Source organism: Coenobita brevimanus, chromosome 90 (genome assembly GCF_032717465.1).
Source record: "Coenobita brevimanus isolate Jiangsu-jjx chromosome 90, ASM3271746v2, whole genome shotgun sequence".
Lineage (NCBI taxonomy): Eukaryota > Metazoa > Arthropoda > Malacostraca > Decapoda > Coenobitidae > Coenobita > Coenobita brevimanus.
The window spans coordinates 36,714,685-36,731,802 of NC_137043.1; the positions used below are offsets into that span (position 1 = coordinate 36,714,685).

General features: G+C 41.0%; 1 protein-coding gene across 1 annotated transcript in view; it reads right to left on the bottom strand.

Moving 5' to 3' along the window:
- Window positions 1-4,253: 4,253 nt before the first annotated feature.
- Window positions 4,254-17,118, bottom strand: part of Rbp6 (RNA-binding protein 6) — a 992,472-nt gene continuing 979,607 nt past the window's right edge. The window contains exon 16 of the mRNA XM_080281723.1: window positions 4,254-4,305. Within this exon, the coding sequence (XP_080137849.1) occupies window positions 4,267-4,305 (39 nt within the window). The 3' untranslated portion in view covers window positions 4,254-4,266. The remainder of the gene's footprint in view (window positions 4,306-17,118) is intronic.

Sequence of the window (17,118 nt, forward strand, 5' to 3'; positions counted from 1 at the left end):
ACACAAGCTGCTAACTATTGCATTTAAATCAACCTTGTGTACAGGAGACAACCATCCCACAAGTGAAAAAGGTCAGTGGGGGTACTTTAAGGGGCTACTGATGGGAAGGGGGAGGGGAAGTGAGATGTTGCAGCAAGAGCACAACAACACAGCTATACAAAGGAAGATGTTTGATTATTATACATGTATTTTAAATTGAGTTTCATATACAGTGTACTAAGATTTAAAACCTCGCGCACTATCCATCAGCTATTGTGTTTTAAGTACTTGGGAACAGCCTCTTGGATCCTGATACCACTTACACTTAACACAAAGCAACAACAACAAAAACTGTGCAAAAACTGCAGAATATATATATATATATATATATATATATATATATATATATATATATATATATATATATATATATATATATATATATATATACTGTATATATAAAGCCAAAAAAATGAACACAGCAGGAGCTCAAATAAGGAGGGGAAGGAAAAAATTGAACAACACGTGAACAAGACTCTAAATGTATACAAGCTATTTGCATCCACGATCTACGGCTCTACATGAAAGACAATCACTCCTCACGCCTCTCCTGATGATGGGCGGCTCGAATCAAACCAAAGAGAGAAAATGATAAAAGTACTATACAAACTCTTACTGTGACAGCAAAAATCCTTCTCGAGCTTTAAGACAAAATGTGCCTGATAAATAAACTAAAGTTTGATCCACTTAATTAGCTTCATAAATTAAAGTGATCAAACTCTTACTCTGTTCCAAGATCCAAAACTACCATCCCTTGCTTCATTATCTAAAAATTTATTTGCTTACTATCGTTCCAGACAGCAACATTTTCACCAACCTACTCTTGAGATATGCACAGTGAGGATGGGAAGTGAGTTTCATTTGCCTGGTTCAAATACCCTGAAACTGTCAACAACTGATACCGGTATTTTATAATATAGTCCTATAAAAACCGTGTCTGATAAATACTATTTCGTTCAGATGATGCTGTAAGTGACCTAGGACTTTACACCTATAACTAAAGTGTTACCTATTTTATAAAATTTTGCTCAGAAATTAACAATTTTCAAATTGTCAGTCTACAAACACCTCCAAAGTTAACTGTTTAAAGCGGGTGATACATCTTTCAATCACGGCACATAACAACAGCCAACAGGAGCTAGCAAAGCTTTTTACTTCCCCTCCCATTATTAACTTTTAAAAAATGTAACAGTACAAAGGTGGGGATGCAGCCTTCCAGTCTCCTTGGAAGCCTGTATGGTAGTAATTCCTGTATTTCCTTTACACTCAGCTCTCCTGAATAATAACACGGTTTAATTTCCAACACTTACCTGTGTGTATCAGATCAACATGTAGGATACATGACTCAGGCAAACTAAAACAAACTTCATTCTCTTACCAGATGATAATTTAGTGTCTCAAACTTCAATCCCTTACCAGAATAATTTTACGATTTAGGAAAGTATGCACAATATATATATATATTTTTTTTAAACCACCGTGTCTCAGAAACATACTCATGTCAAGCATTTTTCCATATTATGTTGTTAAAAGTTTGATAAGTGGCACACAGATTCTTGATGTTCTTACCCATTAGTTCTACTTTGTGACCACCTGATTCAACATTGAAGATATCCTCAAAGAAACCAACCTACAACTAAAATACCTTCAGAATGTCCAGTAGCTCAGATGTGTCAGATATCACATATATATATATATATATATATATATATATATATATATTTGCAGGAAAAGAAGCTGTCATGTGTTAAGAGAATACACTAAGCCTCGACCTAAAACATACGCCTAACTTAAGGTGCATTATAAAAAAGGAACAAGTTTTGACATCAATTAGCTCTAAGTACAAAAAGGACCTCCATTAACCATACACTTAAAGAGTAAAATTACCTTTATATAAGCCTCTGTGGTTCAATAATATTTCCTTCGTAAGTTATATTTAAGAAAACTAATAATTTCTAAAGCGCATTCAGGTATTCGTCTTCAAAATATGAGAAAAAAAATTATAATTCTGGATACTGATTGATAAAGTCTCCTCTACGCTTACCCTGTCATGCCAGTTAAGATGAAGAGCTGTGACCAATGTTTGTGTAAAAAAAAAAAATATATATATATATATATAATAAAAAATACAGATATATAAAGACTCCCTGGCAGCTTACCTCATCGGGTACTTGCAGAATTAATCATGAATCAATAGCTTTAGTGAAATTCAACTTTAATCACAAACTTTGGGGCAATGAATCAATTTTCTACACTTTTCACTTGCCTTACGATAATTAATTTGGGTTTTGAGGGAAGGGAGTGCCACAGGGGTCCATCATGCCATCTTACTACTAACTGTCACAAGCTTCACCACACAGCTCCGGCCAACCCTACAAGCGCTTGGGTAAGGATGCGACCCAATCGTCTTCTTGTAGACATATTTACACAAATGTTATTTATGCTTAGCCACAGTCGTCATCTATATATACTGCATACGTGTACATATATGTAAATGCATCTTTCTTAACCTGTGTACATACATATACACAAACATACTCATTATTTATATATATTCATAAATACCAACTTCATCACTCTTCACATGCAATAACAAGATTATAATTGAGTATATCATTATTTTATTATTATTAACCACTGCAGTAAAGCCTTCCATTTTTATTTCAGTCTTGTCTGAAGGGCCGAATGATACGTACACAACCTCGGCCCTCATAAACCATGACAACACTGCTTACGATGCCAGTCTAATTTAGTTCCACACAGGTCCAGAAGAACTGGACTGCATGCGGAAGGGGAGGTGTATGTACGTGGGGGGGGGGTAGAAACAAGGGTCAGGTCACACAGGTGAGGAAGAGTTGGAAAATCAGGGTGGGAAAGGAGGATTTGGTGCAAGAGACGAGTGGGGGTGGGAAGAGAGGGGTTAGTTCACCATCCCCAAGCTTTTGTTTGTGTCTGGCACCCTGGGTTGTTCTTGAGTCACAGGGCAATTGGAAGAGGAAGAGGTGATTCTTGAGCCTCCAGTTGCAACTGCAGTTAAGTTAGTTGCAAAAGTGCACTGGCAAAATATGCTGTCCCGTTTACTTTACAGGATCAGTGAACGAGCGAGTGAGTAAGTGAATGCGTGAGGGTGAGTAGTGGTGAAGGTGGTGGTGGAGGATGTGTGATAGTGGTGGGGAAATTAGGTTAATGTGGTGGTAGTGAAGGGGAAAGGGGCAAAAAGACTTATGCCAAACTTCTCTATTACAGAGATAACCCATGCCGCTGGTCTGGGTGGCTGCGGTGGTTAAGTTGGTTGTGTTGCTGCTGGTGGTGGCTTGAAGACGACCCCAAAGTGTAAGAGTGGGGGGAAGGGTGTGGGGTTGTGATGTGGGGGGAGAGTTGGCCACCAAGCATTATCCCCACAGTAATTACTTGACTAAAACGCAAATCGCAGCATATCTGCGAAAGACAGAACCGGCTTAATAGTTCAGTGTCTTAACACTAAATAGGCCCCTTATGCTAGGTGATGTGTTTTCAAACTAGCATGTAAATTCAAGCACCACCCGGTTCTTTACTGTAGTCATATGCAAACATCACAAGAATCTGTGACTCAGTTGGATCCTTATCCTTGCTAGTATTTCAAAGCGCATGCACAAATCTTAGATCTAAATATGTCAGCTTGTCTTACACACAGCATCAACTGTTGTCCTTAGAACCCAGAAATAATTCAACAGATGACCTTACTGATGCCAATTTAATGGGCTGGCATTTTACAAAATTTCTATAATAAACAACAAAATGCAGTCCTGCATTTTGGTAAATGTCTCAGATTTCTTTAGCAAACAAGTATTATTTCGCTATGGTAAATCTTCCAAATACCCCATATCAATTTCCACGGGGTTCAACTTACTGCCTCACAAAATCTGGCAATCACTTCAGTGTCCTAAATAAAACTTCACCATTTTCTATGGCAAATTCCAATTGTTACAATTTGGGGTGATTTGCTACTTACACAATATCTATATAATTCCATTTACAAGATGATCACAGGTGCACCATATACTTAATACTGCATTTCAAACCATGTATTGGTATGCCAATCCTTCTCTTGAGGCATTCCGAGCCTTTAAAAACTTTTTATCTGAAATGATTATATCAGACCCTGTGTTCAGACCCAGCCACAAGGCTTACAAAATGAGTAACTTAACAACAATAAAACAATATCCAATACTGACCTCCATGAAATCCTCAGTGGTATCCATTTGCGTAGGCAGCTATGAGGGGGCCCTGGGGAATTAAAAAAAAACACACACACACATTAACAACTAATGTTCAAGTACAGACTGTACTCTGACCCTTTACGACTACACATGTATATCATATGATTTTAGCCATCTATGGAGACACTTTTCAAATTGGAGATGTTAAATAACCCTTATTAATACCTTCACAACAACAAATACTCTATGTTGAATACAATTACTGTACCTGGTGGTATCAGGAAAAACTAAAAGTCAACATACTGATGGGGTTTACAAACAGCACATTACCATACACATACAGGCAAGCCAGTTATTCAAAGGGGTTAAATGACGTTAGTTCCCCCCCCCCCCAAGGTGGTTATGACATGGGGTTTGATCAAGTGGTCATAGAAGTTTACTCCTGGGTGACTTTAGTCAACCCTCACCAACTACTTACTGTCAAAAAATCACTACATTAAGCTGTGCAACACCTTGTACAAGCAATAACTATATGGAATGAACAGTGCCACATTTACCATTCCTGTCCAGGTTCCCCATCTTGGGGTATGCCAGGTGATCAGCTGATATCAGTCTCCAGAGACAGAACTTACTCTGAGGCTTTAACCAACAAGTCATAACATCCAGTCATAATACAATCAGCAACCACAAAGACACACAATACCAGCAACACATTTCATAATTATAAAGTACAGTAATACAACTGTCACTGCTGAATATCAAAGGAAAATACGACCGTGATCATGCTGTCAAAACAAGAACAATGGCATAGTGTTGCCAACTTAGCCCTTAGCAGAGAACACTTCAATTTAGCAGCAATTTTTGAAACCTTGGGGCAAGAAATCTAGCTCTATTATGGATATTTTTGCAACATGGCAAAAAGTTGGTGGAGGGTTAGTGCCCCTCCCTGTAAAACAAATAACTCAAGGGTCAAATGGCCACCCCGTATGGGATTATGGCGTCTGGCAATAGATAGATAGATAGATTATGAGGATTTTTACAAATTTTTGGGAACATTATAGAGATTTCATATTTATTATAATGATCCTCAGATTTCTGTTTACCTATTCTAGTGGTTTTGACCTTTGAGAGCAAGTTTAGCAGTATCTGTGATTTGAAACTGGCACCTATCCCACTGAAACAATTAGTTACTGCCAAAAGGCCTGGTTTTGAATGGAATTTGTACTGGTAATTCAACTAAATGATAACACTTTGAATATTTTTTAATCCATCTGCCAATCCTATGCTGCTCCAAGAGAAGCACAGAAGCCCAAGGCTAGGCATTTGGTCCTGAAATTTAAGACGAAAGTGAGCAGCCTCACTCATCTCCGAGTGGCATTACATGAATAGTAAACCCCATATACCGGTACCCCTTGGACACAAACCAAAACTGGCTCAATCTGATTGGAGCACCTTAACTGCCCACTAAACCAACTGGCAACATTATCTGGTAATATGGTTACCACCCAGCATAGAAAATGGTTTCCTGGTGTACAGGAAACCTTTGGCTTGTCACTCAGTGTAGAATTGCCCATGAGCAGAAGAGGAGGAAAGAATGAAAGAAAGAAAGACAAGAGGGAGTGTAAAGTCACCTATAGGCAGAAGGAAGAGGAAAGAATGAAGGTAAGAAAAAGAGTTTATTAAATGCAACAAAAATGGCAATTCAGATAGGCTTTTTTTTTTTTATCAGTTGTATCAGATTAGTAAGAAAGATTAAGAAGAGAGTGGATGAGGAATTTGGAAGGAATCTGAGTGTAATGGGGAGGGAATGTATGAATATGTTCTGGAAGAAGGTAGAGAGAGTCAGGGTGATAAAGAAATTAGTAGGGGTGTGAAAGATAAAAATGGCAGATTGATAGTGAAGGGAGAAAAAGTGAGCAGATGGAGAGAACACTTCAAGGAACTGTTAAACATAGAGAATGAAAGTAATGCAAGTGTAAGTGGCTGGCGAATGGCTGAGAGAAGGAGGAGGACAGTGAGAAGCAAGATCAGTAGGATGGAAGCAGTGGAAGCAATGAAGAAAATCTAAATGGGGCAAGGTCCACGAAGTGATGAAGTGTGTGGCGAAATGATTAAGCATGGGAGAGAGATAACAGTACAGCGAGTGCTCGCATAACACCCAATCCTGGAAGCAGTGGATGCAATGAAGAAAGTCTAAATGGGGAAAGCTCCAGGAAGTGATGAAGTGTGTGGTGAAATGATGAAGCACGGGGGAGAGATAACAGTACAGCGAGTGCTCGCATAACACCCAATCCTATAGCACGAACCTTACATAACATGGGAGGTGCCATTTGTGTCCAAAAAATGTCAATGTGGAAAAAGTAGATAACACAGCCAGAGCAAGCTGCTACAGAGTGACGATGGACATAACGTGGCAGGAAGCCCAAATTTATGTTTTGAAGTCATACAAAGTTGCCAATGATAGAATGCAGCACGAGGCATATAAGTACCATTGGAAACCACAGAACATGGCAGGCGATAGACACAGCGTGGATTTCATCAGCTAAAAAATGAGATATTAAACATCACATGCAACAGGGTGAGGTGGTGGGAGATGCAGTTGAGGGCAACTGACAACACACAGGCAGTGAGCTAAGTGGGGGGCAGGGGGGGGGATTTTGCGTTAGGGATCCTTGAACAATTTTATTCTCACTGCATTTCTGCATTTTTACTCAACAGTTTTGTGCATTTTTACTAGCTTATCTTATTGTACAAGCACCAGCAAAAGATGATGGTATAAAATCTATACCAATAATAACTAATTTCCAATGGCAAATTTGGCAGTGGAAATTATTTTCCTTGTGCCCAGGCAGAAACAGCCATAGCAGGGATGGAGGGAAGAGAGGGGAAGGAGGGAGGACTAGGAAAGCTGTGTACACCACCTCATCTGTGTTCTGACGCGCTTGTTTCAAACCTACGGCCCCAGTTTAGCGCTTAGCGATATGGAAATTCAATCACCCCATGTTAGGATGGCTTTTGGTACTTTTAGGGTACATAAAATGGTGTAAACGTTCCTTGTAATTGATTTTTGAAAACTTGGTTGTGTTGTCTGTGATTCTAAAATTCAGTACATGCAGGAATTTGAAGACATGCAGGCATTTGTTTTGGAGATATAGTGTATTCCTTCACTTAATGGCCTTTGTATTTTCTTAAATGAATGAAACAACGGTTTTATTGAGTTTTGTTTTATAAGTTCATTTCACAAAAAATAATACTTATCAGTTATACTGATACATATGTAGTGTACTTTAACAGAGATGTATATCACATCTCAAATTACTGTATGAAAGGAATCGGACACTTCGGACTTCACATTTCATAAACAAACCGATAGTGTTAAGATGGCATCATGGTATGGAGTAACATTTTATAAGGAAGGGGTTGTTTGTTTGTTTTCTTGTCTTGTACCCTTACTTTACATAAAAATAAAGACACCAAACATAAATATACAGTACTGAAGAGAGACTCTAATGTGTTAAGATAGTGTCACGGAATGCAGTAACATTATGTAAGGAAGGGGTTGTTTTTCATGTCTTGTACCCTTCTTTTACATAAAAATAAAGAAACCAAAAACAGATATACAGTACTGAATCACGATTCTAAAAGGTGAGTGTGTATTTTAGTGAAAAAATACTCATCAAGCAACCTTTCTGTAGTCTTGGTCAAGACATACTTTTTTTCTCAGAACTTCCCTTCCAGAATTAGGGTGCATCTTTCACACTGCAGTGTCTAACATGCCATGAAATACGGTAATTTTTATGGTAAATGTCGCTGAGAAAAAGTTATAGGAAATTTATCTGGCTACATTTTAGTGTATAAAGAATTACTGTAGGCCAATTAGGGCTGATTTTACGGAGCATGAAAGGAAATTATCTTATGCTCGAGCAAGGCTCATAGCACACTGACTGGGGCAGTGGGGTGATGCTGAATGCTGGGTGGGTTAAGCGCAGCGGAGGAATAAACAGGGACGCAAGTAGTACTTTCTTCTCACCCAGTAATAGGCACAAAATCATTCCATAACCAAAAAAAAATGGGCCATTTCGTTCAAAGCAACCAGTGTCAAGTGGTAATGAACTGTTGAACTGTGCGCAGACGCAGCCTGCGTCAACTGGTAACGAGTGTATGAAATTTGCACCACACCAATAAACACTAAAGGGTTAATGACAGATTTTACTAACATCAGCAGGCAACCCTACGTGCTGATCTCTCTTCTTACTATCGTCACCGGGCTACCCCATGTGCTATCTCTTAGTGACAGATTTTACTAACATCAGCATTAAAGCACCTGGGCTCCAATGCCATGTGTATCACCAGATTCACTTAGACCACTGCCAGAGCTGGTTGTCTCCTTATGCCATCCTGGGCAAGGCCAGTATTTCTCAAGCTGTGTATAACTGTATGGAATATACTGTAGTCTACAAAGCTTCATCTACAGTTTGAACTGCCCTGATGACGAAGTAGACTTTAACACCTTCAATATCAATACTGCTCAGCCCGCTACCAACTATTAACACACAATGCAGCACAATATTACAATACACACTACTTCTACCTATCTATCTATCTATTGCCAGACGCCTTAATCCCGCTCGGGGTGGCCACAAACAAATCGCCTCTACGTTGCCCTGTCCCCAGCCATTTCACTGCCCTGCTCCCAACTCACACCCCCCTCTCTCATATACCTCTCCACCCTATCCCTCCATCTCATCCTCGGCCTCCCCCTCCCTCTCCCCCCCTCCACCTCACTCACATACACTCTCTTTGTCAGTCTTTCACCCTCCATCCTCTCCACATGGCCAAACCACCTCAGTGTATTCCTCCTAACACTTCCTATCACATCCACATCCACACCACAATGCTCCTTTATATCATCATTTGTCACCCTATCTCTTCATGTGACTCCACAGGCTCCTCTTAAATATTTAACTCATTTCCACTGCTCTCACTCTTGACTTGTGTCCTTCCAACAATGTCCAAGCTTCACTTCCATACATTTGAGTTGGTATCACAATACTGTCATGTAGTAACTTTTTCACTTCCAAGCTCACTTCCCTGTTTCTTATCACTGCTTTCAAGGAACCAGCAACCTTTCTTCCCTGCTGTACCCTGTCAAGCACTTCACCCTCCAAACCTCCATCCTACCTCATCACACTACCCAAGTACTTAAACGTACTCACATCTTCCATTTCCTCACCATCCAACCTCGCTGTACATTCACTGACTTCACCTTTCTCAAAGACCATCACTTTACTCTTCCCTACATTCACTTTTAGATTCCTTTTCTCACACACTCTCCCAAACTCATCCACCAAGCCTTGCAGCTCCCCTTCGTCTTCACTCAACAACACAGTATCATCAGCAAACAACAGTACAGGGAGTTTCCAAACACTACCCTCTCCCACCAGGGCCAATCCAACATCCACTATCGTACCTTGTACCTCTTTTATTAACCCATCCATGTACAAATTGAACCACCACGGAGACATGACACATCCCTGTTTCAACCCAACATTCCGGGAGAAAAATTCACTCAGTTCACCATCCACACGCATGCCTTAGTACCATCATACATACTCTTCACAGCATTCAACAACTTCCCATCTACTCCATATATTCTTAATACTTTCCACAATCCTTGTCTATCCACCCTGTCATATGCTTTCTCCAAATCCATGAAAGCCGCATACAACTTCTTTCCCTTCTCTAGAAACTTTTTCCACTAAAGATCTAAGAATGAATATCTGATCTACACAACCTCTTCCCTTCCTAAAGCCTCCCTGTTCTTCTCCAACTAATTCCTCTGTTCTTTCTCTAACTCTGTCAATAAGTATCCTACCATACACTTTTCCTATTATACTAAGAAGACAAATGCCCCTATGATTACCACACACTTCTTTTTCTCCTTTTCCTTTGTACAAGGGAATAATTATACCTGACTTCCAATCCTCTGGGACTCCACCTGCCTCCCAGGCCAATCTGCACATCTTCTACATCCATTCTACTACTATCTCTCCCCCATGCTTCAGCATTTCACCACACACTCCATCAATTCCAGGGGCTTTCCCCAATTTAACTTTCTTCATTGCTTCCACAACTTCTATCCTACTGATTTCTTCCTGTCTTCTCACCTCCCTTCTTCGCCCAGCCATTCCCCAGCCACTTATACTAGCATTACTTCCATCCTCTATGTTCAACAATTCCTTAAAGTGTTCTCTCCATCTGCTCACTTTTTCTCCCTTCTCCTCTAGTAATCTACCATTTTTGCCTTTCACTCCCCTGCTAACTTCACTTCCACCCTGTCTTACTCTCTTCACCTCTTTCCAGAACATTTTCTTACAGTCCCTCCACTTTACACTCAAATTCCTTCCAAATTTCTCATCCACTCTCTTCTTACTCTCTCTTACTACTCTTTTCACCTCTTTCTTTCTACATAGAACTCTCTCTTCCGCCTCTGAACTTCTTCCACGCCCCTATATCTCATCCATTCATTGTATGCTTTCTTCTTTTGTGCCACTGCCTGTCTCACCTCTTCAATCAACCACGCTGTTCCTTGCACCCCCCTCCGTCTTCTCTTCATCCCACACACCACATCACATGCTGCACATATTTCTCCTGTGAATATCCTGCACACACCTTCGACGTCCCCCATCTGCTCCAATTCATATTTACCCAATCGTTCCTCCACTTCTCTCTTATATTCTGCCTTTTTCTCATCCTCTTGTAACCTTTCCACTCTCCTTGCAAATACTCCTTCTTCCCGTCCTTCCCTTCGTCAATTTCTCTATCTTATTTGGATCTTTATTCTGGCCACCACCAAGTAGTGATCAGCAAGTCCACTCCCCCAACCTCTATAAGCTCTTGCATCCATTACACATTTTCGCATCCTTTCATCCACACACACAAAATCAATCACTGCCTTCCTTTCAATCAGTTCACCACCCACCCTTTTCATCACTCGCCATGTATACCTGTGGATCATTTTGTGCCTGAAGAGGGTATTGGCTATCACCAACCCCCTCCCAGCACAAATGTCCACTAATGCACTGCCATTCTCATCTATCTCAGCAGGCACACCCCACTCACCAACTATTCCATCCACCTTCACATTCCCTACTTTACCATTCATATCACCAATCAAAAACACTCTCTCATTCCTTCCAAACTTTTCCATGCACACTCCCACATTTGTCCAGAACTCTTCTCTCAATCTCCTTGCACGATCTTGCATTGGCGCATACACACACACAATCGTCCACATTTGTATTCCAACTTTCAATCTTACCCACATAATCCTTGACCCAACTGATCCATACTATCTTATGTTCTTCTTCCATCTTTTACTCACAACTATACACACTCCTTCTTTTGCCCTCTCATTCTCACCTATTCCTGCACATATACCCCATCCATACTCCCATTCTCTCACACTCTCACCTCTCCATTTAGTTTCATTACTCCACATACATCAACTTTCGCACCCTCAAGCACCTGGACAATCTCCCTCTCTTTCACCTCATCATTCACACCTCGTACATTCCATGTTGCTATTACCATGTCCTTTGTCCCGTCCTTGGTCATCGTCTTTTGGTCAGTCCTTGTCCGAGGCTTCTTGTTCGTTTTTTTAGTTAGTTGTTTTCCGAGGAGGGGCACTAACCCTCCGCCAAACCTTTTAGTCGCCTTGTACGACAAGACAGGATTAAGGCATCTGGCAATAGATAGACAGATAGACCAAGACAAATCAATTAGGCTACAGAGACAAACCAGTTGCTATCATCATACAATCCTCAACTACAATGTGATTAGCTATGATGAGTATGACAGTTAGACTACAGTAGCTAAATTTTTACGATAATTAGTCACTCAAAAACCATAACCTGATGAAGACCTAATGAGAACTAAGGCAATGTGACGACAAGCCAGGATTATATACTCTGAACACAAACGTGCATCTGACAAAACCAAGGTACTGCAATGCGCCTTACTGTACAGTCAAAGAAACAACCATCTTCACAGTTCCATCTAAAGAAAATTTACAACTGACAAAATACAATGAAAATCCCATCTGTACTAGTGCGTGTTTCATATGCTAGATTTTTCTGTTATGTATCTGTCAAAATTTGGAATCATACTCGTGACTGTGTGTACAATCACACATGGATAACCCCAGTTTACAAAATAAATGCAAAATCTGACAAACTCATCATCCAAAATTTATCACAATATTATCCATACTTTAATTTCCCTTACTCCCAAAGAATTATCACAATATTTCCAGACTACAATTTTACCACTCCAAAAAACTTCCCAAGCCTAAATATTTTCCCAACAACATTTACCAGATAATTCCCAACTTCCTCCTACTGGATATCAAATTACTCTTCCCCTCATATCCCTCAGGACCCCAATTCCCCCTCTCACCACCCTAAACAACTGTGCCTCCTGTATCAAAATGACACAACTTCAAGTGATAGAAGTGATGGTGGTGGGGGACAAGTTTCTGCATCTCATTACGAAAGGAAATGAGGGCATCCACACTGACACAAATATAACAGTATTTTGAAGAACTAAAGAACCTGGAAAGAGTGGAAGGTGGGAGTCCTTAGTAGGATGTATCCTAAAGGTCTGGGAGAGTGGACAATAGATTTGTATAGATTATGATGTGTACGTGCTAAGGAGGTATTAACACTATGGAGTTCTACCTAAAGCGAAATAAAATCTTACTATCCACCCCGTGTCCTAAAATGTGAATGTAAAGCAATTAGGCTTTGGCTGAAAGTTCTTCTTTCTCTAGGACAGTATACTGGGATAGGGATGTGGTTCTAACACATGGTGCAGTAGCTGTTTTGTGTTGCAAGCCTCCTCATAACTTTACTGGGATAGGGATGTGGTTCTCACACATAGTACAGTAGCTGCTTTGTGTTGCAAGCATCCTCATAACTCTAACAGCAATGAATATAACGCACCTAGGGTATTCTTTTCCTCTCGTCTGTGTCCCCTAAGACATCATGTCTTATCTCTATCTACTGTAAACATTTCCACCCCTGTGAACTTAGAAAGAAGAAAGGGAATACGAGTCTGAATACAAAAAGGGCAAGCAGCAGCAGCTAAAGAAACTATGTAACCAATCATTTGCAATGATATGCAAAGAACTAGCCAACAGGAGTAAATAAATACTCATTTTCCTGGGATGAGGGTTTGGTAATAGACCCCCCCCCATAGGGAAAACTTGGAATACAATATAAACCTATCCAAAAAATAGTATCAAAACCTAAGAATGACAAAATAATGGATAGAAGACAAGAAAACCATATACTGGCTGTATAAAATCTTTCTTACAGTGATGAATATGAAACTAAGCACAATTGCTGGTGGTTTGTTTTCACTTTACAAGATCCCTGACCCTGTTCAGCTTCGTTAACACGTGCGTTGCGAGCCACTGCTCAAGGTGGGTATCGTCGCGTTGCGAGCCACAGCTCAGGCTGGGTAGCATCACATTGCGAGCCACAGCTCAGGCTGTGCTGGCCATGCATCACCACTAACTACTCCACCCTTATGCAAACTTACACATGGCGCTACGCAAAGACGGAAAGAGATTTTTTTCTTTTCACCAAATGATGCCCTGGATGTTTATCTTCAAATTTATAATAAAAACATTTTTTTTTTTATTTTTTTACTACTCCTCTACATAAACTTACACATGGCCCTACACAAAGATGTTTCCCCCCCCCCCACCTCCAGATGATGCTCTAGATGTTTATCGTCAGTTTTATAATAAACAAAACCTAAAAAAACACTTTTTTTCTTTTTTGCACACCACAGGGTGGGATTAAAAAAGATAATGTTAATGAACAGTACAGAGCCCTCAAGAACAATTTCTTGAGAGTTAGTGATGTAACATGCGGCTGACAAGAGGACCACCAAGACATAAAGTAACTTGGTGGTGGGATGAGGGTGTAGAAGCTGCAATTAAGGAGAAAAGAAGGCTTTTCCGGGAAAGGAAGAAGGGTGGTAGCAAAGAGGAATATTTGGCTGCCAAGCGTAGGGCTAGGAGAGAGGTATACAGGGCAAAGTCTGAGTCACAGAGACAATTACTTGATAACCTAAATCATGGGGAAAGGAAAAATATATTTAGGGTGGCAGGTCAGGTGAAGAGGGATAATCGGGATATCATAGGTGAGCAGTGTGTGAAGAATGATTAAGGAAGGGTAGTGGTGAACAGTGAGGATATTAAAGATGCATGGAGAGAGCATTATAACCGGTTGTTGAATGAGGAGTTTGACTGGGACAGGGAAGGTTTGGAGACAGCAGATCCAGTGTCTGGCCCTTGGCCTTTGATTGATACTGCTACTGTGAGTGAGGCAATAGGCAGGATGAGGGTGGGGAAGGTAGCAGGTGTGTCTGGGTTGACTGCCGTAATGTTGAAGGCCTCAGGCGATATAGGGGTGAGTTTAGTCACTGACCTGAGTGTGTTGTCCCAGATGACTGGCTGAAGAGTGTCATTGTAAATGTGTATAAAGGGAAGGGTGATGCCCTGGAAAGAGGAAATTATAGAGGTATAAAGCTTTTAGATCAGATAATGAAGGTAATGGAGAGAGTTTTAGAAGGTATGATTAGAGAAAGAGTGAATATTGATGAGATGCAGTTTGGGTTTATGCCAGGTAGACGGACCACTGATGCCATATTCATTGTTCGACAGCTTCAGGAAAAATATATTGGTAGGAGGAGGGATCTTTATTTTGTTTTTGTTGATTTGGAAAAGGCCTTTGACACAGTCCCTAGAGAGGTGGTGAAGTGGGCAATGAGAAAGCTTGGCTTGGAGGAGTGGCTGGTTAGGGTGGTTATGGCCATGTATGTGGGTGCTCACACCCAGGTGAGAGTGAATGGAGATTTAAGTGATGAGTTTTCCGTGAATGTTGGTGTGCATCAGGGGTCAGTCTTGAGTCCCATGTTGTTTACCATGGTACTTGAAGCCCTTTCACGTGACTTTAGAAACGGACTCCCGTGGGAGTTGTTGTATGCTGATGATTTGGTGTTGATTGCAGAGAATGAAAGGGAGGCGGAGGAAAGGTTTAGGAAGTGGAGAGATGGTATGGGGCAAAAGGGTTTAAGGGTAAATGCAGATAAAACAAAAGTGATGATATCTAGAGTTGGTGGCGGTACTGTCAAAGACGAGGGAGAGTGGCCATGTGCAGTTTGCCACAAGGGCGTGGAAAGTAATTCCATCTTGTGCGGTGTGTGATAAATGGGTGCATAAGAGATGTAGTGGTATCAGAGGTAGACTGCGAGATAATGCTGATTTTATGTGTACGGCGTGCTGGGGTGAGCAGGTGGAGATCGTCAGACGTGAAAGGATTGAACTTGCTGGTGAATCTCTTGAGTGTGTGGAAGAGTTTTGTTATTTGGGAGACATGTTGTGTGCTGGAGGTGGGGCTGGAGCTAGCTCTGTGGCTAGGGTGAGAAGTGGTTGGAAGAAGTTCAGGGAGCTCTTGCCTCTCCTGACATTGAGAGGACTCTCCCTACGTGCTAAGGGGTCTTTGTATGCAGCATGTGTTAGGAGTGTAATGCTGTATGGCAGTGAGACCTGGGCAGTGAAGGAGGAAGACATTCGCCGGCTCAGACGTACAGAAATGACAATGATTAGGTGGATGTGCAGTGCGTCCCTGCGTCCAAGGCCTGGAGGGGCTGGGTTTACAATGGAAGAGTTGAGAGGTAGGATGGGACTGGAGTGTATTGGTGTGGTGATGAGGAGAGGTAGATTGTAGGTGGTTTGGACATGTGGAGAGGATGGGGGATGATAATTGGGTGAGGAAGGTGAGAAGTGTTAATATTGGGGGTGGGGTTATGAGGGGTAGACCGAGAAAGACATGGGACGAGGTCATTAAGTGTGACCTTAGGGTAAAGGGACTGAACAGGGAGGCTGCAATGGATCGTGCAGCATGGAGAGCCGCCATTAGGTGACCAAGGCCGACACATGCAAGCATGTTGGAGCCTTTAAAAACGAAAACGAAACGAAAACGAAAACTGCGCAATCCACAGGCCAATAAACAAGTGTAGTCTGACTGCAGGGTCAATATGACTGGTAATTACAGAGATTCATTCCTACCTCATAGATAGAGTTCATCAAACTTCATGAAACCAAGACTTAGTATTCAAGTTCTGAGAGTGACCTAGTTCCACCAAATGAAAGCATATTGTACCATGGTGAAACTATTTGAACAAGAAGTACTCTGTAGCAAATCAACTGGCACTGGTATATTTGACGTGTCTGAGAGAAGCATTAAGCAGAGGAGAACTGATAACAGCACCAACTCCATTAAAGAAATTCATTTCTAGCATTCATTTTCCATACTACTATGTTAAAAAAAAAAAAAAAATGTATAACCAAGCCTGGGGGGGGAGGGGAGCTAGGTTTACAATGGAAGAGTTAAGAGGTAGGATGGAACTGGAGTGTATTGGTGTTGTGATGAGGAAAGGTAGCTTGAGATGTAGGCATGTGGAGTGGATGAGGGATGACAGTTGGGTAAAGAAAGTGGGGAGTGTTAACATTAGGGGTAGGGCTGTGAGAGATACACCCAGAGAGACCTGGGATGAGGTCACTGAGTGTGACCTCATGGATAAGGGACTGAATAGGGAGGCTGAAAGAGATCAAGCAGCAGGAATAGCGGCCATTAGGTGACCAAGGACGACATATGCAAGCATGCTGGAGCCTTTAAAAATGAAACAGGACAAAATGATTTTTAACCAGTATTACCATACCCAAGTTAAACTGCAAAAAAAAAAAAAAAAAAAAAAAAAAAAAAAAATGCAAATAGGTGGTTTGGCAATCACAGGACACAAAGGC